Source organism: Lemur catta, chromosome 6, assembly GCF_020740605.2.
Source record: "Lemur catta isolate mLemCat1 chromosome 6, mLemCat1.pri, whole genome shotgun sequence".
NCBI lineage: Eukaryota > Metazoa > Chordata > Mammalia > Primates > Lemuridae > Lemur > Lemur catta.
In genome coordinates this window covers 73,957,732-73,985,155 of record NC_059133.1, presented here as the reverse complement: position 1 = coordinate 73,985,155, position 27,424 = coordinate 73,957,732, and the positions used below count along the sequence as shown (strand labels likewise).

At 41.8% G+C, this 27,424-nt stretch overlaps 1 protein-coding gene across 1 annotated transcript in view; it reads right to left on the bottom strand.

Annotated features, from left to right (window-relative positions):
• Nucleotides 1-27,424, bottom strand: part of LOC123640579 (ovochymase-1-like) — a 97,403-nt gene that overhangs the window by 51,843 nt on the left and 18,136 nt on the right. The window contains 10 exon segments of the mRNA XM_045555179.1: nucleotides 16,123-16,277; nucleotides 18,802-18,997; nucleotides 19,438-19,510; nucleotides 21,723-21,903; nucleotides 22,997-23,071; nucleotides 24,577-24,612; nucleotides 24,615-24,704; nucleotides 25,460-25,553; nucleotides 26,316-26,446; nucleotides 26,548-26,681. Of these exon segments, the coding sequence (XP_045411135.1) occupies nucleotides 16,123-16,277; nucleotides 18,802-18,997; nucleotides 19,438-19,510; nucleotides 21,723-21,903; nucleotides 22,997-23,071; nucleotides 24,577-24,612; nucleotides 24,615-24,704; nucleotides 25,460-25,553; nucleotides 26,316-26,446; nucleotides 26,548-26,681 (1,165 nt within the window).

Sequence of the window (27,424 nt, the reverse complement as noted above, 5' to 3'; positions counted from 1 at the left end):
TACTTTCTTTATAGTCTCTAGTACCAACTATTGGTAATGCCAAGTTTACTGGGCCTCAGCATACTTTTGCCTGTGAAAACTATCGTACGCTTAAGGATGCAGAGACCAACCTTTTGACAATTATGGTGAAAAGTGGTACAAAAAAATACCAAAGAGTTCTCAACCTAGCGGTTATTTCAAAATTTGTGCCACACCCCTCTTGGAAAGATCCAGTTACTTTGGCCTCGCCTTCGATTGGTCTAGAGAAGGAATCGCCATTCCTAGCCGATCAATCAAATGATTCTGAAAGGAACGGTGAAAAGTGCGGATCCTGTTTCAGTCTTTAGACTGAAACAGGATCCGCACTATTCACCTGTCACACAAAGGCGCACTTCTCATGTCTGGCGCTAGTCCAACAAACCCAGGACCGACAGAGCTCCTGCACTTGCCACCCCAGAAAAATATCTCCTCTCCAAAGAAGAATTCTTATGCTAACGGTTGAGAAGTGCTCCTGTCCTTGAAACACTGGTGAAAGGTTTGTGAAATAATATTGAAAACAATCCTATCTTCAAAGGCTCTGGTGCCAGGTATGGGAAATACCAAGTTACTTAGGCCTCAGTAGAGTGTTCTCTGCGAAAAGCATCATAGGCTTAAGGATGCAGAGACCAACCTTATCACTATTACGGGGAAAAACGCTATGGAAATGGCAAATAATTGCCAACATGCTGGTTATTTCAAAAGCGTCAGGATGAATTCTGAAACCGGATCCACACTTTTCCCATCTCCCGCAAATATGCACTCACCAACTCCGGGGACAATGGAATGAAACGCAGGGCTGACAGAAGCCCCGCACTTACACCCCACACAGAAACCTCCACTAGGAGGAGGGATTCTGATGCTAATGCCTGAAACTTGCTTCGGTTCTGAAAATAGTGGTTACACCACAGTGGAATAACACTTAAAAGAACACTTTCTTTATAGTCTCCAGTACCAACTATTGGAAATGCCAAGTTTACTGGGCCTCAGCATACTTTTGTCTTGAATACTTTCGTATACCTAAGGATGCAGAGACCAAACTTATGACAATTATGGTGAAGAGTGCTACTAAAAAATATCAAAGAGTTGTCAACCTAGTGATTATTTCAAAAGTTGTGCCACACCCCTCTTGGAAAGATCGAGTCACTTTGGCCTCGCCTTCGATTGGTCTAGAGAAGGAATCGCCATTCCTCGCTGATGAAGAAAATTATTCTGAAGAGAATGGTGAAAAGTGCGGATTCTGTTTCAATCTTTAGAGTGAAACAGGATCCGCACTATTCACCTCTCACACAAAGGCACACTTCTCATGCCTGGCGTTAGTCGAATCCAACCCAGGACGGACAGAGGCCGTGCGCTTGCCACCTCAGAAAATTATCCCATCTCCAAAGAAGGATTCTTATGCTAAAGTGTGAAAAGTCCTCCCGTCCTTGAAAGCATGGTAAAAGGATGGCGAAATAATACTCAAATCAATGGTTTTTGCAAGGGCTATAGTACCAAGTATGAGAAATTCCAAGGCACCTGGGCCTCAGGAGAGTTTTCTGTGCGACAAGCGTCCTAGGCTGAAGGGTGCAGAGACAAACCCTATCACGATTATTGTGAAAAATGCTATCAAAAATGGAAAATAATTATCAACATCCTGGTTATTTCAAAAGTGTCAGGCTAAAAGTGGAAACAGGATCTGCACTTCTCATCTCTGGAGATAATCAAATCAAACCCAGGGCTGAAAGAGGCCCTGCACCTACAGCCCACACAGAAATCTCAACTACAAGGGAGGATTCTTATGCTGATGGCTGAAAATTGCTCCAGTTCTGACAATAATGGTTTAACGATGGTGCAATAATACTTAAAAGACTGACTTCCTCAAAGGCTGCAGTAGCAAGCATTGGAAATGCCAAGGTACCTGGGCCTCAGCATAGTTTTGTCTGCGAAACCACCTGAGGTTTAGGGAGGCAGAGCCAAACCTTATCACCATTATGGTGAATAGTGCCATAAAAAATGGCAAATAATTCTCCAACTAGTGGTTATTCCAAAAGCTCTGCCACACACCGCTGGAAAAATACAGTTACCAGAGCCTAGCCTTAGATTGGTCTAGCGAACCCGTCGCGATTCCCAGCTGATGAATCCAGCGATTCTGAAAGGAACGGTGAAAAGGGCAGATCCTGTTTCAGTCTTTAGACTGAAAAGGGTCCGCACTTTTCACCTCTCACACAAAGGTCCATTTCTCATGTCTGGCGCTAGTCCCACAAACCCAGGACTGACAGAGGCCCTGCACTTGCCACCCCAGAAAAATATCGCCTCTCCAAAGAAGGATTCTTATGCTAACGATTGAAAAGTACTCCCATTCTTGAAACAGTGGGGAAAGGATGGTGAAATAATACTGAAAACAATCCTATCTTCAAAGGCTCCAGTGCCAGGTATGGGAAATACCAAGTTACCTGGGCCTCAGTAGAGTTTTCTCTGCGAAAAGCATCATAGGCTGAAGGATGCAGACACCACCCGTATCACTATTACGGTGAAAAACGCCATGGAAATGGCAAATGATTACCAACATACTGGTCATTTCAAAAGTGTCAGGATGAAATCTGAAACAAGATCCACACTTTTCCCATCTCACGCAAATATGCACTTACCAACTCTGGGGACAATCGAATCAAACACAGGGCTGACAGAAGCCCCACACTTACACCCCACACAGAAACCTCCACTAGGAGGAGGGACTCTGATGCTAATGCGTGAAACTGGCTCCGGTTCTGAAAATCATGGTGACACCACAGAGGAATAATACTTAAAAGAATACTTTCTTTATAGTCTCTAGTACCAACTATTGGTAATGCCAAGTTTACTGGGCCTCAGCATACTTTTGCCTGTGAAAACTATCGTACGCTTAAGGATGCAGAGACCAACCTTTTGACAATTATGGTGAAAAGTGGTACAAAAAAATACCAAAGAGTTCTCAACCTAGCGGTTATTTCAAAATTTGTGCCACACCCCTCTTGGAAAGATCCAGTTACTTTGGCCTCGCCTTCGATTGGTCTAGAGAAGGAATCGCCATTCCTAGCCGATCAATCAAATGATTCTGAAAGGAACGGTGAAAAGTGCGGATCCTGTTTCAGTCTTTAGACTGAAACAGGATCCGCACTATTCACCTGTCACACAAAGGCGCACTTCTCATGTCTGGCGCTAGTCCAACAAACCCAGGACCGACAGAGCTCCTGCACTTGCCACCCCAGAAAAATATCTCCTCTCCAAAGAGGAATTCTTATGCTAACGGTTGAGAAGTGCCCCTGTCCTTGAAACAGTGGTGAAAGGTTTGTGAAATAATATTGAAAACAATCCTATCTTCAAAGGCTCTGGTGCCAGGTATGGGAAATACCAAGTTACTTAGGCCTCAGTAGAGTGTTCTCTGCGAAAAGCATCATAGGCTTAAGGATGCAGAGACCAACCTTATCACTATTACGGGGAAAAACGCTATGGAAATGGCAAATAATTGCCAACATGCTGGTTATTTCAAAAGCGTCAGGATGAATTCTGAAACAGGATCCACACTTTTCCCATCTCCCGCAAATATGCACTCACCAACTCCGGGGACAATGGAATGAAACGCAGGGCTGACAGAAGCCCCGCACTTACACCCCACACAGAAACCTCCACTAGGAGGAGGGATTCTGATGCTAATGCCTGAAACTTGCTTCGGTTCTGAAAATAGTGGTTACACCACAGTGGAATAACACTTAAAAGAACACTTTCTTTATAGTCTCCAGTACCAACTATTGGAAATGCCAAGTTTACTGGGCCTCAGCATACTTTTGTCTTGAATACTTTCGTATACCTAAGGATGCAGAGACCAAACTTATGACAATTATGGTGAAGAGTGCTACTAAAAAATATCAAAGAGTTGTCAACCTAGTGATTATTTCAAAAGTTGTGCCACACCCCTCTTGGAAAGATCGAGTCACTTTGGCCTCGCCTTCGATTGGTCTAGAGAAGGAATCGCCATTCCTCGCTGATGAAGCAAATTATTCTGAAGAGAATGGTGAAAAGTGCGGATTCTGTTTCAATCTTTAGAGTGAAACAGGATCCGCACTATTCACCTCTCACACAAAGGCGCACTTCTCATGCCTGGCGTTAGTCCAATCCAACCCAGGACGGACAGAGGCCGTGCGCTTGCCACCTCAGAAAAATATCCCATCTCCAAAGAAGGATTCTTATGCTAAAGTGTGAAAAGGGCTCCCGTCCTTGAAAGCATGGTAAAAGGATGGCGAAATAATACTCAAATCAATGGTTTTTGCAAGGGCTATAGTACCAAGTATGAGAAATTCCAAGGCACCTGGGCCTCAGGAGAGTTTTCTGTGCGACAAGCATCCTAGGCTGAAGGGTGCAGAGACAAACCCTATCACGATTATTGTGAAAAATGCTATCAAAAATGGAAAATAATTATCAACATCCTGGTTATTTCAAAAGTGTCAGGCTAAAATTGGAAACAGGATCTGCACTTCTCATCTCTGGAGATAATCAAATCAAACCCAGGGCTGAAAGAGGCCCTGCACCTACAGCCCACACAGAAATCTCTACTACAAGGGAGGATTCTTATGCTAATGGCTGAAAATTGCTCCAGTTCTGACAATAATGGTTTAACGATGGTGCAATAATACTTAAAAGACTGACTTCCTCAAAGGCTGCAGTAGCAAGCATTGGAAATGCCAAGGTACCTGGGCCTCAGCATAGTTTTGTCTGCGAAACCACCTGAGGTTTAGGGAGGCAGAGCCAAACCTTATCACCATTATGGTGAATAGTGCCATAAAAAATGGCAAATAATTCTCCAACTAGTGGTTATTCCAAAAGGTCTGCCACACACCGCTGGAAAAATACAGTTACCAGGGCCTAGCCTTAGATTGGTCTAGCGAACCCGTCGCGATTCCCAGCTGATGAATCCAGCGATTCTGAAAGGAACGGTGAAAAGGGCAGATCCTGTTTCAGTCTTTAGACTGAAAAGGGTCCGCACTTTTCACCTCTCACACAAAGGCCCACTTCTCATGTCTGGCGCTAGTCCAACAAACCCAGGACTGACAGAGGCCCTGCACTTGCCACCCCAGAAAAATGTCACCTCTCCAAAGAAGGATTCTTATGCTAACGATTGAAAAGTGCTCCCATTCTTGAAACAGTGGTGAAAGGATGGTGAAATAATACTGAAAACAATCCTATCTTCAAAGGCTCCAGTGCCAGGTATGGGAAATACCAAGTTACCTGGGCCTCAGTAGAGTTTTCTCTGCGAAAAGCATCATAGGCTGAAGGATGCAGACACCACCCGTATCACTATTACGGTGAAAAACGCCATGGAAATGGCAAATGATTACCAACATACTGGTCATTTCAAAAGTGTCAGGATGAAATCTGAAACAAGATCCACACTTTTCCCATCTCACGCAAATATGCACTTACCAACTCTGGGGACAATCGAATCAAACACAGGGCTGACAGAAGCCCCACACTTACACCCCACACAGAAACCTCCACTAGGAGGAGGGATTCTGATGCTAATGCGTGAAACTGGCTCCGGTTCTGAAAATCATGGTGACACCACAGAGGAATAATACTTAAAAGAATACTTTCTTTATAGTCTCTAGTACCAACTATTGGTAATGCCAAGTTTACTGGGCCTCAGCATACTTTTGCCTGTGAAAACTATCGTACGCTTAAGGATGCAGAGACCAACCTTTTGACAATTATGGTGAAAAGTGGTACAAAAAAATACCAAAGAGTTCTCAACCTAGCGGTTATTTCAAAATTTGTGCCACACCCCTCTTGGAAAGATCCAGTTACTTTGGCCTCGCCTTCGATTGGTCTAGAGAAGGAATCGCCATTCCTAGCCGATCAATCAAATGATTCTGAAAGGAACGGTGAAAAGTGCGGATCCTGTTTCAGTCTTTAGACTGAAACAGGATCCGCACTATTCACCTGTCACACAAAGGCGCACTTCTCATGTCTGGCGCTAGTCCAACAAACCCAGGACCGACAGAGCTCCTGCACTTGCCACCCCAGAAAAATATCTCCTCTCCAAAGAAGAATTCTTATGCTAACGGTTGAGAAGTGCTCCTGTCCTTGAAACACTGGTGAAAGGTTTGTGAAATAATATTGAAAACAATCCTATCTTCAAAGGCTCTGGTGCCAGGTATGGGAAATACCAAGTTACTTAGGCCTCAGTAGAGTGTTCTCTGCGAAAAGCATCATAGGCTTAAGGATGCAGAGACCAACCTTATCACTATTACGGGGAAAAACGCTATGGAAATGGCAAATAATTGCCAACATGCTGGTTATTTCAAAAGCGTCAGGATGAATTCTGGAACAGGATCCACACTTTTCCCATCTCCCGCAAATATGCACTCACCAACTCCGGGGACAATGGAATGAAACGCAGGGCTGACAGAAGCCCCGCACTTACACCCCACACAGAAACCTCCACTAGGAGGAGGGATTCTGATGCTAATGCCTGAAACTTGCTTCGGTTCTGAAAATAGTGGTTACACCACAGTGGAATAACACTTAAAAGAACACTTTCTTTATAGTCTCCAGTACCAACTATTGGAAATGCCAAGTTTACTGGGCCTCAGCATACTTTTGTCTTGAATACTTTCGTATACCTAAGGATGCAGAGACCAAACTTATGACAATTATGGTGAAGAGTGCTACTAAAAAATATCAAAGAGTTGTCAACCTAGTGATTATTTCAAAAGTTGTGCCACACCCCTCTTGGAAAGATCGAGTCACTTTGGCCTCGCCTTCGATTGGTCTAGAGAAGGAATCGCCATTCCTCGCTGATGAAGCAAATTATTCTGAAGAGAATGGTGAAAAGTGCGGATTCTGTTTCAATCTTTAGAGTGAAACAGGATCCGCACTATTCACCTCTCACACAAAGGCGCACTTCTCATGCCTGGCGTTAGTCCAATCCAACCCAGGACGGACAGAGGCCGTGCGCTTGCCACCTCAGAAAAATATCCCATCTCCAAAGAAGGATTCTTATGCTAAAGTGTGAAAAGGGCTCCCGTCCTTGAAAGCATGGTAAAAGGATGGCGAAATAATACTCAAATCAATGGTTTTTGCAAGGGCTATAGTACCAAGTATGAGAAATTCCAAGGCACCTGGGCCTCAGGAGAGTTTTCTGTGCGACAAGCGTCCTAGGCTGAAGGGTGCAGAGACAAACCCTATCACGATTATTGTGAAAAATGCTATCAAAAATGGAAAATAATTATCAACATCCTGGTTATTTCAAAAGTGTCAGGCTAAAATTGGAAACAGGATCTGCACTTCTCATCTCTGGAGATAATCAAATCAAACCCAGGGCTGAAAGAGGCCCTGCACCTACAGCCCACACAGAAATCTCTACTACAAGGGAGGATTCTTATGCTAATGGCTGAAAATTGCTCCAGTTCTGACAATAATGGTTTAACGATGGTGCAATAATACTTAAAAGACTGACTTCCTCAAAGGCTGCAGTAGCAAGCATTGGAAATGCCAAGGTACCTGGGCCTCAGCATAGTTTTGTCTGCGAAACCACCTGAGGTTTAGGGAGGCAGAGCCAAACCTTATCACCATTATGGTGAATAGTGCCATAAAAAATGGCAAATAATTCTCCAACTAGTGGTTATTCCAAAAGGTCTGCCACACACCGCTGGAAAAATACAGTTACCAGGGCCTAGCCTTAGATTGGTCTAGCGAACCCGTCGCGATTCCCAGCTGATGAATCCAGCGATTCTGAAAGGAACGGTGAAAAGGGCAGATCCTGTTTCAGTCTTTAGACTGAAAAGGGTCCGCACTTTTCACCTCTCACACAAAGGCCCACTTCTCATGTCTGGCGCTAGTCCAACAAACCCAGGACTGACAGAGGCCCTGCACTTGCCACCCCAGAAAAATGTCGCCTCTCCAAAGAAGGATTCTTATGCTAACGATTGAAAAGTGCTCCCATTCTTGAAACAGTGGTGAAAGGATGGTGAAATAATACTGAAAACAATCCTATCTTCAAAGGCTCCAGTGCCAGGTATGGGAAATACCAAGTTACCTGGGCCTCAGTAGAGTTTTCTCTGCGAAAAGCATCATAGGCTGAAGGATGCAGACACCACCCGTATCACTATTACGGTGAAAAACGCCATGGAAATGGCAAATGATTACCAACATACTGGTCATTTCAAAAGTGTCAGGATGAAATCTGAAACAAGATCCACACTTTTCCCATCTCACGCAAATATGCACTTACCAACTCTGGGGACAATCGAATCAAACACAGGGCTGACAGAAGCCCCACACTTACACCCCACACAGAAACCTCCACTAGGAGGAGGGATTCTGATGCTAATGCGTGAAACTGGCTCCGGTTCTGAAAATCATGGTGACACCACAGAGGAATAATACTTAAAAGAATACTTTCTTTATAGTCTCTAGTACCAACTATTGGTAATGCCAAGTTTACTGGGCCTCAGCATACTTTTGCCTGTGAAAACTATCGTACGCTTAAGGATGCAGAGACCAACCTTTTGACAATTATGGTGAAAAGTGGTACAAAAAAATACCAAAGAGTTCTCAACCTAGCGGTTATTTCAAAATTTGTGCCACACCCCTCTTGGAAAGATCCAGTTACTTTGGCCTCGCCTTCGATTGGTCTAGAGAAGGAATCGCCATTCCTAGCCGATCAATCAAATGATTCTGAAAGGAACGGTGAAAAGTGCGGATCCTGTTTCAGTCTTTAGACTGAAACAGGATCCGCACTATTCACCTGTCACACAAAGGCGCACTTCTCATGTCTGGCGCTAGTCCAACAAACCCAGGACCGACAGAGCTCCTGCACTTGCCACCCCAGAAAAATATCTCCTCTCCAAAGAAGAATTCTTATGCTAACGGTTGAGAAGTGCTCCTGTCCTTGAAACACTGGTGAAAGGTTTGTGAAATAATATTGAAAACAATCCTATCTTCAAAGGCTCTGGTGCCAGGTATGGGAAATACCAAGTTACTTAGGCCTCAGTAGAGTGTTCTCTGCGAAAAGCATCATAGGCTTAAGGATGCAGAGACCAACCTTATCACTATTACGGGGAAAAACGCTATGGAAATGGCAAATAATTGCCAACATGCTGGTTATTTCAAAAGCGTCAGGATGAATTCTGAAACCGGATCCACACTTTTCCCATCTCCCGCAAATATGCACTCACCAACTCCGGGGACAATGGAATGAAACGCAGGGCTGACAGAAGCCCCGCACTTACACCCCACACAGAAACCTCCACTAGGAGGAGGGATTCTGATGCTAATGCCTGAAACTTGCTTCGGTTCTGAAAATAGTGGTTACACCACAGTGGAATAACACTTAAAAGAACACTTTCTTTATAGTCTCCAGTACCAACTATTGGAAATGCCAAGTTTACTGGGCCTCAGCATACTTTTGTCTTGAATACTTTCGTATACCTAAGGATGCAGAGACCAAACTTATGACAATTATGGTGAAGAGTGCTACTAAAAAATATCAAAGAGTTGTCAACCTAGTGATTATTTCAAAAGTTGTGCCACACCCCTCTTGGAAAGATCGAGTCACTTTGGCCTCGCCTTCGATTGGTCTAGAGAAGGAATCGCCATTCCTCGCTGATGAAGAAAATTATTCTGAAGAGAATGGTGAAAAGTGCGGATTCTGTTTCAATCTTTAGAGTGAAACAGGATCCGCACTATTCACCTCTCACACAAAGGCACACTTCTCATGCCTGGCGTTAGTCGAATCCAACCCAGGACGGACAGAGGCCGTGCGCTTGCCACCTCAGAAAATTATCCCATCTCCAAAGAAGGATTCTTATGCTAAAGTGTGAAAAGTCCTCCCGTCCTTGAAAGCATGGTAAAAGGATGGCGAAATAATACTCAAATCAATGGTTTTTGCAAGGGCTATAGTACCAAGTATGAGAAATTCCAAGGCACCTGGGCCTCAGGAGAGTTTTCTGTGCGACAAGCGTCCTAGGCTGAAGGGTGCAGAGACAAACCCTATCACGATTATTGTGAAAAATGCTATCAAAAATGGAAAATAATTATCAACATCCTGGTTATTTCAAAAGTGTCAGGCTAAAAGTGGAAACAGGATCTGCACTTCTCATCTCTGGAGATAATCAAATCAAACCCAGGGCTGAAAGAGGCCCTGCACCTACAGCCCACACAGAAATCTCAACTACAAGGGAGGATTCTTATGCTGATGGCTGAAAATTGCTCCAGTTCTGACAATAATGGTTTAACGATGGTGCAATAATACTTAAAAGACTGACTTCCTCAAAGGCTGCAGTAGCAAGCATTGGAAATGCCAAGGTACCTGGGCCTCAGCATAGTTTTGTCTGCGAAACCACCTGAGGTTTAGGGAGGCAGAGCCAAACCTTATCACCATTATGGTGAATAGTGCCATAAAAAATGGCAAATAATTCTCCAACTAGTGGTTATTCCAAAAGCTCTGCCACACACCGCTGGAAAAATACAGTTACCAGAGCCTAGCCTTAGATTGGTCTAGAGAACCCGTCGCGATTCCCAGCTGATGAATCCAGCGATTCTGAAAGGAACGGTGAAAAGGGCAGATCCTGTTTCAGTCTTTAGACTGAAAAGGGTCCGCACTTTTCACCTCTCACACAAAGGTCCATTTCTCATGTCTGGCGCTAGTCCCACAAACCCAGGACTGACAGAGGCCCTGCACTTGCCACCCCAGAAAAATATCGCCTCTCCAAAGAAGGATTCTTATGCTAACGATTGAAAAGTACTCCCATTCTTGAAACAGTGGGGAAAGGATGGTGAAATAATACTGAAAACAATCCTATCTTCAAAGGCTCCAGTGCCAGGTATGGGAAATACCAAGTTACCTGGGCCTCAGTAGAGTTTTCTCTGCGAAAAGCATCATAGGCTGAAGGATGCAGACACCACCCGTATCACTATTACGGTGAAAAACGCCATGGAAATGGCAAATGATTACCAACATACTGGTCATTTCAAAAGTGTCAGGATGAAATCTGAAACAAGATCCACACTTTTCCCATCTCACGCAAATATGCACTTACCAACTCTGGGGACAATCGAATCAAACACAGGGCTGACAGAAGCCCCACACTTACACCCCACACAGAAACCTCCACTAGGAGGAGGGACTCTGATGCTAATGCGTGAAACTGGCTCCGGTTCTGAAAATCATGGTGACACCACAGAGGAATAATACTTAAAAGAATACTTTCTTTATAGTCTCTAGTACCAACTATTGGTAATGCCAAGTTTACTGGGCCTCAGCATACTTTTGCCTGTGAAAACTATCGTACGCTTAAGGATGCAGAGACCAACCTTTTGACAATTATGGTGAAAAGTGGTACAAAAAAATACCAAAGAGTTCTCAACCTAGCGGTTATTTCAAAATTTGTGCCACACCCCTCTTGGAAAGATCCAGTTACTTTGGCCTCGCCTTCGATTGGTCTAGAGAAGGAATCGCCATTCCTAGCCGATCAATCAAATGATTCTGAAAGGAACGGTGAAAAGTGCGGATCCTGTTTCAGTCTTTAGACTGAAACAGGATCCGCACTATTCACCTGTCACACAAAGGCGCACTTCTCATGTCTGGCGCTAGTCCAACAAACCCAGGACCGACAGAGCTCCTGCACTTGCCACCCCAGAAAAATATCTCCTCTCCAAAGAGGAATTCTTATGCTAACGGTTGAGAAGTGCCCCTGTCCTTGAAACAGTGGTGAAAGGTTTGTGAAATAATATTGAAAACAATCCTATCTTCAAAGGCTCTGGTGCCAGGTATGGGAAATACCAAGTTACTTAGGCCTCAGTAGAGTGTTCTCTGCGAAAAGCATCATAGGCTTAAGGATGCAGAGACCAACCTTATCACTATTACGGGGAAAAACGCTATGGAAATGGCAAATAATTGCCAACATGCTGGTTATTTCAAAAGCGTCAGGATGAATTCTGAAACAGGATCCACACTTTTCCCATCTCCCGCAAATATGCACTCACCAACTCCGGGGACAATGGAATGAAACGCAGGGCTGACAGAAGCCCCGCACTTACACCCCACACAGAAACCTCCACTAGGAGGAGGGATTCTGATGCTAATGCCTGAAACTTGCTTCGGTTCTGCAAATAGTGGTTACACCACAGTGGAATAACACTTAAAAGAACACTTTCTTTATAGTCTCCAGTACCAACTATTGGAAATGCCAAGTTTACTGGGCCTCAGCATACTTTGGTCTTGAATACTTTCGTATGCCTAAGGATGCAGAGACCAAACTTATGACAATTATGGTGAAGAGTGCTACTAAAAAATAACAAAGAGTTCTCAACCTAGCGATTATTTCAAAAGTTGTGCCACACCCCTCTTGGAAAGATCGAGTCACTTTGGCCTCGCCTTCCATTGGTCTAGAGAAGGAATCGCCATTCCTCGCTGATGAAGCAAATTATTCTGAAAAGAATGGTGAAAAGTGCGGATTCTGTTTCAATCTTTAGAGTGAAACAGGATCCGCACTATTCACCTCTCACACAAAGGCACACTTCTCATGCCTGGCGTTAGTCCAATCCAACCCAGGACGGACAGAGGCCGTGCGCTTGCCACCTCAGAAAAATATCCCATCTCCAAAGAAGGATTCTTATGCTAAAGTGTGAAAAGTGCTCCCGTCCTTGAAAGCATGGTAAAAGGATGGCGAAATAATACTGAAATCAATGGTTTTTGCAAGGGCTATAGTACCAAGTATGAGAAATTCCAAGGCACCTGGGCCTCAGGAGAGTTTTCTGTGCGACAAGCATCCTAGGCTGAAGGAGGCAGAGACAAACCCTATCACGATTATTGTGAAAAATGCTATCAAAAATGGAAAATAATTATCAACATCCTGGTTATTTCAAAAGTGTCAGGCTAAAAGTGGAAACAGGATCTGCACTTCTCATCTCTGGAGATAATCAAACCAAACCCAGGGCTGAAAGAGGCCCTGCACCTACAGCCCACACAGAAATCTCAACTACAAGGGAGGATTCTTATGCTAATGGCTGAAAATTGCTCCAGTTCTGACAATAATGGTTTAACGATGGTGCAATAATACTTAAAAGACTGACTTCCTCAAAGGCTCCAGTAGCAAGCATTGGAAATGCCAAGGTACCTGGGCCTCAGCATAGTATTGTCTGCGAAACCACCTGAGGTTTAGGGATGCAGAGCCAAACCTTATCACCATTATGGTGAGTAGTGCCATAAAAAATGGCAAATAATTCTCCAACTAGTGGTTATTCCAAAAGGTCTGCCACACACCGCTGGAAAAATACAGTTACCAGGGCCTAGCCTTAGATTGGTCTAGAGAACCCGTCGCGATTCCCAGCTGATGAATCAAACGATTCTGAAAGGAACGGTGAAAAGTTCAGATCCTGTTTCAGTCTTTAGACTGAAAAGGGTCCGCACTTTTCACCTCTCACACAAAGGCCCACTTCTCATGTCTGGCGCTAGTCCAAAAAACCCAGGACTGACAGAGACCCTGCACTTGCCACCCCAGAAAAATATCGCCTCTCCAAAGAAGGATTCTTATGCTAACGATTGAAAAGTGCTCCCATTCTTGAAACAGTGGTGAAAGGATGGTGAAATAATACTGAAAACAATCCTATCTTCAAAGGCTCCAGTGCCAGGTATGGGAAATACCAAGTTACCTGGGCCTCAGTAGAGTTTTCTCTGCGAAAAGCTTCATAGGCTGAAGGATGCAGAGACCAACCGTATCACTATTACGGTGAAAAACGCCATGGAAATGGCAAATGATTACCAACATACTGGTCATTTCAAAAGTGTCAGCATGAAATCTGAAACAAGATCCACACTTTTCCCATCTCACGCAAATATCCACTTACCAACTCTGGGGACAATCGAATCAAACACAGGGCTGACCGAAGACCCGCACTTACACCCCACACAGAAATCTCAACTACGAGGAGGGATTCTGATGCTAATGCGTGAAACTGGCTCCGCTTCTGAAAATCATGGTGACACCACAGTGGAATAACACTTAAAGAACACTTTCTTTATAGCCTCTAGTACCAACTATTGGTAATGCCAAGTTTACTGGGCCTCAGCATACTTTTGCCTGTGAAAACTATCCTACGCTTAAGGATGCAGAGACCAACCTTTTGACAATTATGGTGAAAAGTGCTACAAAAAAATACCAAAGACTTCTCAACCTAGTGGTTATTTCAAAAGTTGTGCCACACCCCTCTTGGAAAGATCCAGTTACTTTGGCCTCGCCTTCGATTGGTCTAGAGAAGGAATCGCCATTCCTAGCCGATCAATCAAATGATTCTGAAAGGAACGGTGAAAAGTGCGGATCCTGTTTCAGTCTTTAGACTGAAACAGGATCCGCACTATTCACCTGTCACACAAAGGCGCACTTCTCATGTCTGGCGCTAGTGCAATCAAACCCAGGATGGACAGAGGCCGTGTGCTTGCCACCCCAGAAAAATATCGCATCTCCAAAGAAGGATTCTTATGCTAAAGGGTTAAAAGTGCTCCTGTCCTTAAAAAAATGGTGATAGGATGGCGAATTTATACTGAAAACAATGGTTTCTGCAAAGGCTCTAGTACCCTCTACATCTCTCATATTCTACAATAAACCATCCCTCAAATTCTACAATAAACTAAGGGAGAGGATGAATGCATTCCTTAACAGTACTTTTCTATCTGATTTTTATAAGATAATATTTAAGTATCTAGCAGACAGTGTTTGCACCATTCCCACGTTCCTCATATCTTCCAGTACCTGTGATTGCTCTGTGCCTGAGGGCTGTTCCCTCTCTCCTCTCCTCTCCAACCCAGGAGACAGCCCCAAAGCGTGGAAAATGCTGAGAAATTAACATTCCCTTCCCACAGCAGCCTCAAAACTATTACTTTTGGGAAGTAGTGTACAAGTACCCCAGTTCCCTCACCCTTGGATGGGTAAACATACCATGTGTATTTTGCATCACTGCCAGGGTTTTCCTACAGGATGAAGCTTTAGTCCCTCACTGTGGTAGCTGTCTTAATAGCACATCTATATTGGCTGCCTTCCCTTCCCTGGACCATCTCTCCTCACTGTCCAACCAGTGATGTCTATGCAGCCTAAAACAGATCATTACACTTGAGTCTTTGTCTCCGAGTCTGCTTCTGGGGAATACAAATTAAGATATGCAACATCAAAACAGAATTTAAGTAGTACTCGACACCATGAAAGGAAGGGTTTAATTACAATAAACTTATATTCAGTGTTAAGGAGGGGGGGACCTCATTCCTTCTTTCTTCGTGTTTTCACATGGAATGACTTGCTACCTAGATGCCCAGTTGCTTCTCCCCCTGGAGGTGACATCCATTGGTTCATGTTTCTTGACTGAGTGGTGGGGAAAACTATCAAAAAGTTGCAAAGACTAGAGATTCATTCTTTCTTCCCTCTCTACCCCAGACTAGCATCAGTAAGTCAGGAGTAGTGTGTCTGCCCTAAAGACCCAAACTTTCCCTTAGGTGGGCTGCCCCAGATTCACCATTGGAGGTGAACATACAGAGTGTCTGCAACTCTTTAGATTGTATATGTAAAGTCACATCCCTCAATTGACTCTGAATATTAAAGCTGGTATTTTACAATCCAGTCATCCATATTCTGTCTTTGTCTTAGTTGATTCTGAACTTGCCAATAGCAAGCTTGCCCAACTGACATCTTTGTGATGGATGTCACAAAGTGAGAATACACAGATTAGTAATAATTTACAACAAGAAATCTTTTAAAGTCATAAGTAGAATACGTAAGTCTAGAACCTTAATTTGTTTTTCTTTTCCCGAAGGCTTACCCATCTCTGAACACATCTCCCCGGCCTGGCTAAGGTGCTGCCATCCCACCTTCTCATGGGCTCCTGTGTGCCCACTGGCCACTCTGCCATCTCAGCAAGTTTGGATTAAGTGACTTGCTCTTCCTCTTATCCTGCCAGCCCTCATGCCAAAATGTGGTTGATGTTTGAGGCACAGGGCCAGCTTGGTCACAGTGGCTTCAAGAGTGGTTTCCTTCTGTCTAAGGAGACTCTCCAGCAAAAGGCAATTTTCTACCTTCCCGTACAAAATCAGAATCCTCTCACCTGGCAGAAATCTTTCCCTTCAGATGCAGCAAAGCCAGCACAGATCATCTTCTCTGTGATCTCTCCGGGGTGAGCAGAATAGTAAGTGTGTTCACAGACCTCTCTTTCTAACACAGACACTTGAATTTGCTGTAAGCGACGTGCTAGGCCACCATCTAAGAAAGACACAGATTCAGAAAGGGAGAAGCTCGATGATGAAGTAAGCAACAAGTGACGTTAAAGAAATATATTTAAGTGCAGACTTGCTCCATACCAACATAATTGTGGTCATTCCTTTGCCTGCACTGAGGTAGAATATTGGGGCAGGGAGGGAAATATAAGCATTCCATGTACCATGTCTTCATTTCCAGATTTGGCATCTTTACCATGGGCAGGCAAACAAGGCTAGACACACTGTTTTCTAGCTTATTTACAATTTAAATTCTGGTACATAAAATATTGCTGCATTAGAATTCAGAAATAAAAATTCCACAAAATATGAATTAGTGTTATATATGTTTTATGATTATAAATACATATGGTTACATATTTATACATACAAATATTTAAATATATTCTTATAAATATAACATATGCTTGCATGATTTCCTATTATAAACTGAAATCTTATTCCACTTTTTCCCTCTATCATCACTGAAGCTTAATCTCACCTTCAATTTGAGGTAACAATAAACAATTTCTTCTCATACTTGATGACCCTCAGGCAGGCCCGTGCTAACTTGTATTTTGCATGACTTATTCTATCATTTTAGATTTATGGCTAATGTTTTAAAAGTTGAGCATTTTATAGCCCTATGCCTTTTGGGGCAATATTAATAAAAATTACTCTACATTTATATAGCAGCCTAATATTTACAGTCCTTTACTCCAACGTAATGCGACCACATCGGGAGGCAGGTTAATCACACTAATCTCACAGGTGAAAACGCCAGACCTCTGAAAATTTGATCTCATATCTCTTACAGAACAGAACCAGGACTGAAGCCCAGGTCCAACTCTAAATCTTGCATTCTTTTTAATGTACTAAAAATTCTCTTTACAGGGTCCATCTCCATGAGGGTGGCTGAGGGTGGCTGAGGATGTATCAAACATTGAGAATTCATTTTTTTCTCCCAGCTGAAAAGAATGAATTCATCTTTTAAGTCTGTAACCACCTTTCAGTCGTCTAGTGGTCACAGAATTGGTGACGGTGGAAGGTGTTAGAGAGCAGGCACTTTTGTTCAAGGGCTTTGAGGCCAGTAAGTCAACCAATCCTTACTCTGAATGCTTCCTCTTTGCCATGTATGTGTCTAGTCCTGGGGAGAGGGTGGTGAGGACAGATCTGCCTCCAAGAGGCTCCCACTCTCATGGGTGGGAGGTAGCAAATGATTCCATAAAAGCATGCCAAGTACATTTAAACGCAGTGAGATGATGAACTGGGGAGTGTGGAATGTGATGGAAGGTCAGTCCTGCTGCAGCATTTGCTCCGAGAAAGGAAGCAACATTTTGGCTGAGAAAGGAATGATGGGGAAGCAGCAATTGTAACAGGAATGTCCCAAATGGGAGGACACAGGTGCAGAACTTCAGAAAGCAGAGAAAGCCTGGTGTTTAAGCGAAAGAAAGAAGGCCATGGGACCTGCAGGTTAACCAACAAGACACAAGAGGGAAGTGATTTTGGAGACCTACATGGAGGTCAGATCACACAGAGCTCTCCAAGCCGGGCCAAGCAGTTCAAACTTCATTCTAAGTGTAACGAGAAGCCATTAAGGAATGATTGTAAGCTGGGCCATGCCAGTCTCAAATCTTATAGCTTTGATATTTATCAGTCTTGGGATCTTAGCAAGTTACTTAAATCTTTGGGCCGTGACCCTCTCATTTGCAAAGCGGGGATGATAAAAACTCCTCACGTAGTGGGTGGCAAGATTTTATGAAAATGCAATTTGGCGGCAGGTAGCACGGTAAGCTGTGAGCATGAACACTGCAAGCAAAGATTCCTTTCTCCTTCAAGCTCACAGATTCCAAATAAATGACACACAGAAGGAAAACATACAAAGAAAATGATCTTATACAGTGAAAGAAGCAAAAAAAATGTATCAATCCATTCAGCTGTTTCAGTATTTTGCTATGCTTTTAAGAACTCTATAGTCTGCCAGGGGTTAGCAAACTATAGCCAGTGGGTCAATTCAGCACCATCCCCCAAACACAGGTCTGTTTTGTACAATCCAAGAAATGAGAATGGTTTGTGCATTTTTAGATGGGTGAAAAAAATATCCAAAAACTCAAATCTAAATAAATTTTATGAAGAAAGTGCTATTGGAATACAGCCACACCCAGTCTGTTACATATTGTCGGTGGCTGCTTTATGCTGCACAGACATATGCTTTATGCTTTATGCTGTAGACTTGAACAGTTGCAACAGAGACCATATGGCCTGCAAAGCCTAAAAGATTATATGGTCCTTTAGAGAAAAAGTTTGATGTCCCCTAATCTAATCTACTTATAATCTAAGTTATCCTGAAGGAAAAATTTGAAATAGCTCATTCTCTATTCACTTGCTGAGCTATTATTACCACTGAATAAAATACGGTTTCTATCTTTTAGAAAGAAGAGGGGCTAAAGCAGATACTGCTTGGTATCATTTCCATGACCTATTTTCAAAAATAAGTCGCAGTAATATTTATGCAAAAGTCAAATGTTTACCTTTACTGATGCTTCCCCATCCGGTCACAGCACAGATCTCCAAGGAAAACAGAGGCTCTGGGCCATGTGGGAGACACACCGGCCTCACTGCTGAGTTGTACTCCAATGGAGAGCTCAGCTGTATGAGGGCGATGTCAGAGTCATAGCTCAGAATATTAAAGTCTTCATGCACCACTATGCGTTTGGCCCTTCTCACCTGCACAGTGGCAAGCAAGCGCATTATAAGATAAGAAAGTCAAAGACTCAAGCAATTTCCTTGCATAATACTTCAAAGTAATCCTAAATCTCTGTATTTACATATATCAACAAAGAAGATGACTTTGTGCTAAATTCAAAAGAGCAATCTCGGTTTATAATTTGTGGGAGGCCACAAACCACCTTCTGAGAACTGGTGGTCCTAGAGAAACCAAGCTATGTGGACTTGTGCACATAAACCTGAGTTTGCATTTCCTGACCTACTTCACCTAATTCTCAAATTAAAATGTGACCTAAAATTGCATCTTTAAATGTGGTATAAAAGAGCATAAAAGGGCACCAGCAGATTACTAACTAATCACATATTTTAACTAACAGTATTCCCTGGCATGTGACAACATTCAGAGTATAAACAGAATGACCTTTAAAAATATTTCTCACCTGCTCAGTTGATTCCTTCAGGGTTCTATCATGGTCCCCAGCAATAATAGTCCAAGAGAGTGGATTATTTTTCCTAGAGAAAGAAAAGGTTGACGTGAAAATATTTTTTGTATTTTGGTCTCATCCCATCTGGCCTTACCATCATGCACGGTTCAGTTCAGCCAGGTGACACCCACTCCCCTGTCTGAGTGCCTCTGTGGTCTCCCTCCCAGGGAGGACACACGTGGCCTCTTGATCAGCAAGATTCCTTGTGGATCTTGCTCCCTTCTTTTGGCCATAAAATGTCCCTGAATCCCCTACCAAATATCACCAAAGTCTTTTTATAAGTTGAGAAGGAAAAAAAGAAAATTTAAAGCTTATTTTAATTTCAGTGATATGAATACATAAAAAAAAGTTACATTCATAACAAGGTAGCTTCTGGTCTATGTTTTACTGTTCAAAATTATCCAAGCACTATCTCACAGGGCTGTATCTTAAAGAACCAGCTTTTACCAAATCATCAGAATTGACGAAACTGGGAGTATAAAGAATTTATCAGCTCAAAAATAGGCAAAGCTCACCCATGGTGTTAGATATAAGGGTGCTGATTACTTTTAGGGGAATGATGACTGGAGGGGGATGAGGTGGCTGCTGTTGGGTGTTGGGTGTTGGGTGTCAGTAATACAGTCGTTCAGGTCTTGATCCGGGTGCTGGTTATGTGGGTGTTCCCTTTGTGAAAATTCTTGCACACTTTTGATATACTTCAAAAAGATGCTAGAAAACTTGAGTCACATCCATTAGTTGGCCATATATCAAAATCTCCAGCTGAAAAAATACCTAAGGAAAGAGTCCCTCAATTGCCACAAATATATCGTCACTTCTGCTTGGAGACTAAGTCACCCATTTTTTTTTTCAAAACTTTCTTCAGGAAAAGTTATTGAAATTATTTTTCAATACAACTTATTCAAAGGAGAAGTTTTTTAATACACGTAGGCATCTCCTTCCTAGTCACAATCATGCTCATTTCAATTCCTGGCATGATGAGCTTGACTTATCCATGTGTTTCAATATGCCTTTATTAGGGGAGTGAACTCAGGCAAAGTGCTTGGCAAGTACCTTGCAGATGGTAATGACTCCATAATGGCAGCCATTATCATTATTATTATCTGCCATGCACTCTAATGGAAGGACTGAACTTTGTTTTCAAAGTCATCCTCCAAATTATTTCAGTTTTTGGAGAAATCTCCATACTGGTTTTCATATAGTGGCTGTATTAATTTAAATTCTCACCAACAGTGTATAAGAGTTCCCTTTTCTCCAGACCCTCACCAGCACCTGTTTGTTTTTTTTTTTTTTTTTGAGACAGAGTGTCACTTTGTTGCCCGGGCTAGATTGAGTGCCGTGGTGTCAGCCTAGCTCACAGCAACCTCAAACTCCTGGGCTTAAGCGATCCTACTGCCTCAGCCCCCTGAGTAGCTGGGACTACAGCCAAGCGCCACCATGCCCGGCTAATTTTTTCTATATGTATATATATTTTAGTTGGCCAGATAATTTCTTTCTATTTTTAGTAGAGACGGGGTCTCACTGTGGCTCAGGCTGGTCTCGAACTCCTGACCTCGAGCAATCCACCCGCCTCGGCCGCCCAGAGTGCTAGGATTACAGGCGTGAGCCACCGCGCCCGGCACCAGCACCTGTTAATTGTCTTTTTAATAGCCCTTCTAGCTGGAGTATGATGATATCTCAGTGTGGTTTTTATTTACCTTTCCTTGATGATTAGAGAGGTTGAACATTTTTTCATATATCTATTGGCCACTTGTAAGTCTTTTTAGAACTATCTATCAATGTCCTTTGCCCACATTTTAATGAGATTATTTAGTTTTTTTAATGTTGAATTGAATTCCTTGTATATTCTGCATATTAGTCCCTAATAGGATGAGCAGTTTGCAAATATTTTCTCCCATTCAACAGTTTGTCTCCTCACTTTTTTTTCTTTGCTGTGCAGAAGCTTTTTAATATAGTACTGTCTATTTTTGTTATCTGTGCTTTTGAGGTCTTACCCTTAAAATCTTTGCCTAGACCAATGTCCAGAAGTGTTTTCCCTATGTTTTCTTCTAGATTTGATTAACTTTTTCCTCACTGATATTGTTTAAAAAGAGGCTAGATGGCCAAGTAAAATAACACTTGAAGATTCTCACCTTAGAAACAGTCTGGGTGATCTTAAGTAGTTAGACAGTTATCCTTGTGTCCTAGGCATTGTCTATAAACGCATGTGCTAAGCAGATAAGAAAAATACCAATTTCACTCACGATTGCACACAGTGGGCTGCAGTCAGAATCCAAGTTGGCCTAATGATGGCACCTCCACACTGGTGCTCTCCTAGAAACCTTAGACCCACCTGCCATGGCCAACAGTGGGGGCAGGCTTCTTCCCCTCCTGCAATTCTTCTGGAAAGCCACTGGGGACTAAATGGAGGAATGCCACAAACACCTACAGCAAAGATGAAACCAATGACACAACCAGCTGAAATGATTAAGAACATACTCCTCCAAAGGCTTGTCATCATCAGCAATGGTAAATCCCAAATACCAAGATGAGCTTTATAACGACATTAGTTCCCAAGATCCATCTCTGAGGAATCTGATTTTAAAAAGCCAGGTGACTATGCAAGGCAATCAGAATTTTAGGTACTCGCCTACAGAATAATATTTACTTATTCACTGAACACTTATTTGGTGCTTACTATTTTCCAGGCACTATTACGGACATTGGTGATATTAAGTGAATAGAGCAAATAAAAGTGTCAGCCCTCATGGAACTTACATTCCAGGAGGAAAATTTCACATCCTTTAGCAATGAATCTACAAGATTCTTCATTATAAGTCCTTGTTTTTACCTTCTATTTTTATGGTATGAAACCATTTATCAATCCTCAAACATGTCAAATTTGCTTATGCATCTAAATGCTGTTCTCTTATATGAAATACTGGGACTCAGCTCAAGCGCTATGTTTTCCATGAAGCCTTCTCCAACTCCCCAGCAAGAGGCAGACATTTTCTCCTCTTATAGTTCTTCATGTAACTCTCTATTACAGTCCATCACCTTGCACATACTTAATACATGCAGGCAGAACAATGGAAAATAATCATATTTAGTATTTAACCTGATGCTTTAGAACATAAGGAAGTTAAAAAGATGCCAGTATGAGTTTTAAAAAATATACAAAAGACCACACAACCAAAAAAACTTTGTTTTCCTCCTCTGCCCCACAATGCATACTCATATTAAATATAGACTCTAGGAAGTCATTTTAGATATTAAGTTTGTACAGGGAGAGATGAGGATAAAGGATTGCTCTTGTAGGCCTTTCTTCCTGTCAAAAAGCTTATTTGTTCTTCCCTCTATTTATGAGTCTAAATATAAACCCAAACAGGATTCTGGAAGTTTTATAGACCCAGGTATAAGAACCATTTGTCTTCACTGCAGAGTTATATCAAATATAAGATGAGGATTTCTAAAAGAGACATCTAGTTAATGAAGAAAGGAAATTAAACAGATAATAACAACATGGCCATCAACTCACCATATGGAATAGCTTTTGCAGCAGATACAGGATTGGTTTTGGGAGGTGATGTCAGTTCAATTTCATTTGAAGTGTCTACAGAAGAAAATTTTTTAACTGAAAATATTTAGAAGTAGCCACACTAACTGACCCTACTTGTTTACCCTGGTCAATCATTAAAACACTCTACTGTAGATCTCACTACCACTACCATTCATATGCTAGATGCCACATCCCATAGATGTATTTCTTATATATCTCTTAATACCACTGCTGCATCTGGCTCTTTTAAGCACTTCCTCCTTCCTTGGCTTCATGACATTACTCTTGGTTTTCTTGATCAATCTATGGCCATCTCTTCTGAATATCAGGTTTTTTCTTCTTTTTGCTTTTTTCAAGATCCTGTTCTTCAGCCTGAAAATATATTCCTTAAGGTACTGTTCATTACCCTATTTTTATTCATCTAACATGTACATGATTTCAAGATTTCTGTCTTCAATCTAAATCTTTTTCTGAATTCTAGACCTAGGACTGCTAGATATCTCCATTAGGATTTCCAACAAGCTCATAGAGACTCACATGTCTCAAATGGAACCAAACGATTTTAATAGTCAACATTGCCTCATTTTTATGTTTCCTTATATCATGCAATGGCTCCACCATCTACCTAGCCACTCAAGCTAGGATCCTGAAAGTCATGCTGGACTTTTCTTCCTTCATATACTCCATGCCTTAACATATATAATCAAATACATCTAGAATAAATGATTTACAACGACTTCTTCACTGCTCTCCTTGCATGTAAGTTCGCCCATATTTTTCACATTGCTGTAGAGTAAGAGAAACGTAGGTGTGAATCCTAGCTCTACCTCTTGCCAACTGTACATTTTTGGGAAAGTCATTTAATTTCTCTAAGCCTCAGTTCCCTCGTCTATAAGAGGAGAGCAGCACACATACTTCCTAGATGTGTAAGGAGGAGTATATGCAATAGTACGGGTGAAATGCTCAGTCTATACCTGCTGCAGAGCAAGTAATTAATAAATGTTAGCTAGCTATACTATCACTCTGGTACTTACAGTTTAATGCCTTGTGCCCAACATGATCTAACACCTACCTTTTCTATCATTCCCTCCAAAACTCAATGTTATTTGTAGTTTTCTTATACATCATCCATTCTCTTTCATTAGGGTGTTTGCATATGAGATTCTTTTTGTCTGGGTAAAGTACACTGTATCTTCTAGAGTGCCAGGAAAACTACTAATGTGAAACCCTCTAACATTCTAAAACAGAGCCAATCTCATTTCTGAATTGCATTCTCTAATCTGAATCTCTACTTTTCATATATGGATTTTTTTTTATGTTCTAGTAGATGCCATTTCTGGAGTACAACCCTGAGATGCTTGCTAAATCACAGATTCCTGGGCCCCATCCAAGATCTATAAAATCTATTATAATAGATCTCTAGGAGTGAGCCTAGGAATATGCATTTTATGTTTCCAAGGTGATTCAAACACCCTATGTTTAGGTAAACATGGCTAAATTATCTTCTCTATAATTGTTTTTATAAACAAAAGTCCCTATTACCAGGTGTTCATGCCCACCTGAGAGCAAAAAGGTGATTCTAGCCTTGAAGCCTCAATATTATTTTCACCATCATTTGTAAAATGTGTCAGCATCATGTTATTAGGACTGAATAGCGGAGTGATGTTCAAGATTCCACAAAGTTTAGCTGAGAAGTTTTAGGGAACTCTGATTTATAGTTATAAAAATATTGTTCAAAGGTCAGAACACAGAGGTAAAATATAGCCCGAGTAATTTTTGAATCAGCAATTTTGGCTTTCTCCAAATTTGGTTTGTAAGCACAGCCTTACAACTCATGTGGGAATTAAACATTAGTTTCACAATAACAATGTACTATAATTTTATATCAAAGAAAAGGCTCTTATAAATAGGATAAAGACATCTAAATTCTAACATACACACAAACCTCAACTGATTGTATTTTTTTTACCTGCGTCTTCTCATTGTCTACAAATTAACACTCAAGTTTTATAAAATCGGGTCTTAAAATTAATTGTAAGACTCAAGCAGAAATTATAGCTTCTGGTTACTTTTCTTTGGTACAAACACCAGAATACCATCAACGAAGGAATTAACACAGAAAGAAGAAAGTGTAAAAGTTACCTTAAATAACTGTTAAAAATTTACTGTTACCATTTTCCCCTTTCTTTGGGGACTTCCTTTTCACTTTTCAAAAAGTCTGAAGCATTCTTCACATTTTTCAAGTTTTGATTAGAAACTTTACTGGTGAATCAATTGCTGACTCACAGATTTTAAAGCTAAAGTTTTATGGCACTGTGAGTTTCCAGTGCAAGAAATTCACATCCCCACACTACCTCATGGTACCCAAGGAAGCCGGCCAATGCTGCATCTACTCTAGTTAATCTAAAGCTTTTCAAATTTAAAGGACAGAACATTACCCACCTAACTCAGGTTCTTCTTTGGAATCACCATAAATCACAACCGCCTCATAAATATGGTTTGGATTAAATTCAACAGTAAAGTCCTCAAAGGTCAACTGTACAAATTATAAACATAACAGAGAAGTGGTCATGGAAGTGAAGTTTAAAAAGTTACCTGTGTATATTTAAAGGCTCTGTCACACCCGCGCACACCTTCAGATAGAAGTGTAAATAACTGCAGTCTTTTTGAAGGGCAATTTGGCAATGACTGCCAGGTTTAAATGCACAACCCAGTTGGCCCAGCAAGTCCAATTCTGGGAATTACATATATCCACATGTGTCCAAAAACAGTGATACAGGGATTTTTGAGGGCAACATTGCTGGCATGGACAAAGACTAGAAACTCACTAAACATCTATTAATAGGAAACTGGTTTAATCAGAAAACATCATATGATATTTTATGCAGTCATTAAAAAGAGCTCTGTAGGTGCATCTGGAAGTATCTTTGAGATATTTTACAGTGGACAAAACATTGCCAAGCAACATAAGTGTGTGTGTGTGTGTGTGTGTGTGTGTGTGTGTGTGTGTTAGTAAATGCTCAGAATACCTCTCTAGGGGTGCTGTCATAATTAATCAGTGTTTGCCTCCAGGGCGTAGGATGGGAATCTGATGAGAAGAGGCCTTACTTTTAACTGTATGCACTTTAAAGCACTGAAATCTTTAAGGTCACACACACAGAGAGCCCTTGTGAGAGTAAAAAATGACAAAAAGCAGCTCCTCATCATAATGGCAATTTAACAATCCAGATGAATTAAGTTCTGCTTAACTAACATAGCTGAGTTCTCTGTGGAGTGGAGAGATTCCTTAGCTGCCTACCTTTATAACGTGTTTCTCTGGAGCACGAATGAACCGATGACACTGTACACTGCAGGGATATGAGTCAGGACAACTGGCAGAGTGAATTGTCCCTTCTTCTGCCAATACAGCCACACTCCAATAACCTGAACCTGTGCAAGTATTGAGGACATTCAGTGAATGGCCAAAGGCATTTCCTCTTCCTCAGCCCCACATCATGGAAAAACAGCAGGGAATTAAATACCTGAAATACCTGCTTCTGAATTCTGTACAGCAGTACAGGTAAGCTCAAATCCGCTGCCCCTGTTTTCTGTATCAGAAACAAACGTACCTGTGGCCTCACTGGTCTCTGTCAGCAATGGTGAGGGCAGTGTATCCCCACAGACCCTACCTGAAAAGGAAAAGAAATGACTGAAAAGTGGTAGAAACTTGCATGTGTTTATTTTTCTAATGTTATCTTCCATGAGTTCTCTGTTCTAAACAGGCCAAACTATCCAGTGGCCCCTTTGGACATGCCACATCCTCTGCTTCAGCAGTTTTGCCGTCCCCTTCACTTCCTCACTCTCGGTCTCACGTGTCCAAGGCTTAGCTCAAAGTTCGGTTCTCCCATTAGCCCTTCCAGACCCCAATTGGAAATAAGAACTGCCTTTTCTTGAATCAACACAGCACATTCCCAGTTCTATGTCATTTCCTACTTTATCACACACCTTTAGTTACCTCAAACTACAAGCTCATTTGGGCAGAGACTGCCTTGTACCTGGCATGGTACTCTCTGACATAATTTTTAACAAATGATTGGTTGTAAAAACTGATTGCTGGGTAAATAGCAGTCTTGAGAATGAAATCATTTAGTCAATCAATATTATAACTCCTAACATGATACTTTGTCTATAGCAACCTATCTATGTGTGAAGAGAAATTTGTCCTAACCATTGGCCAGATGGAGACTTAGAGATCGAGGTGTATGTCAGTCATGGAGATCTTCTATCATATTTAACCACACAGTATTTCACAAAAGTTAGACACATCAATTATGTGTACATACCTTATAAGAGGTGTTTAATAAAAAGAAGTGTAATGACACAAAATGATCTATAGGGTCATGAGAAAAAAATTATGGAACAATGTAA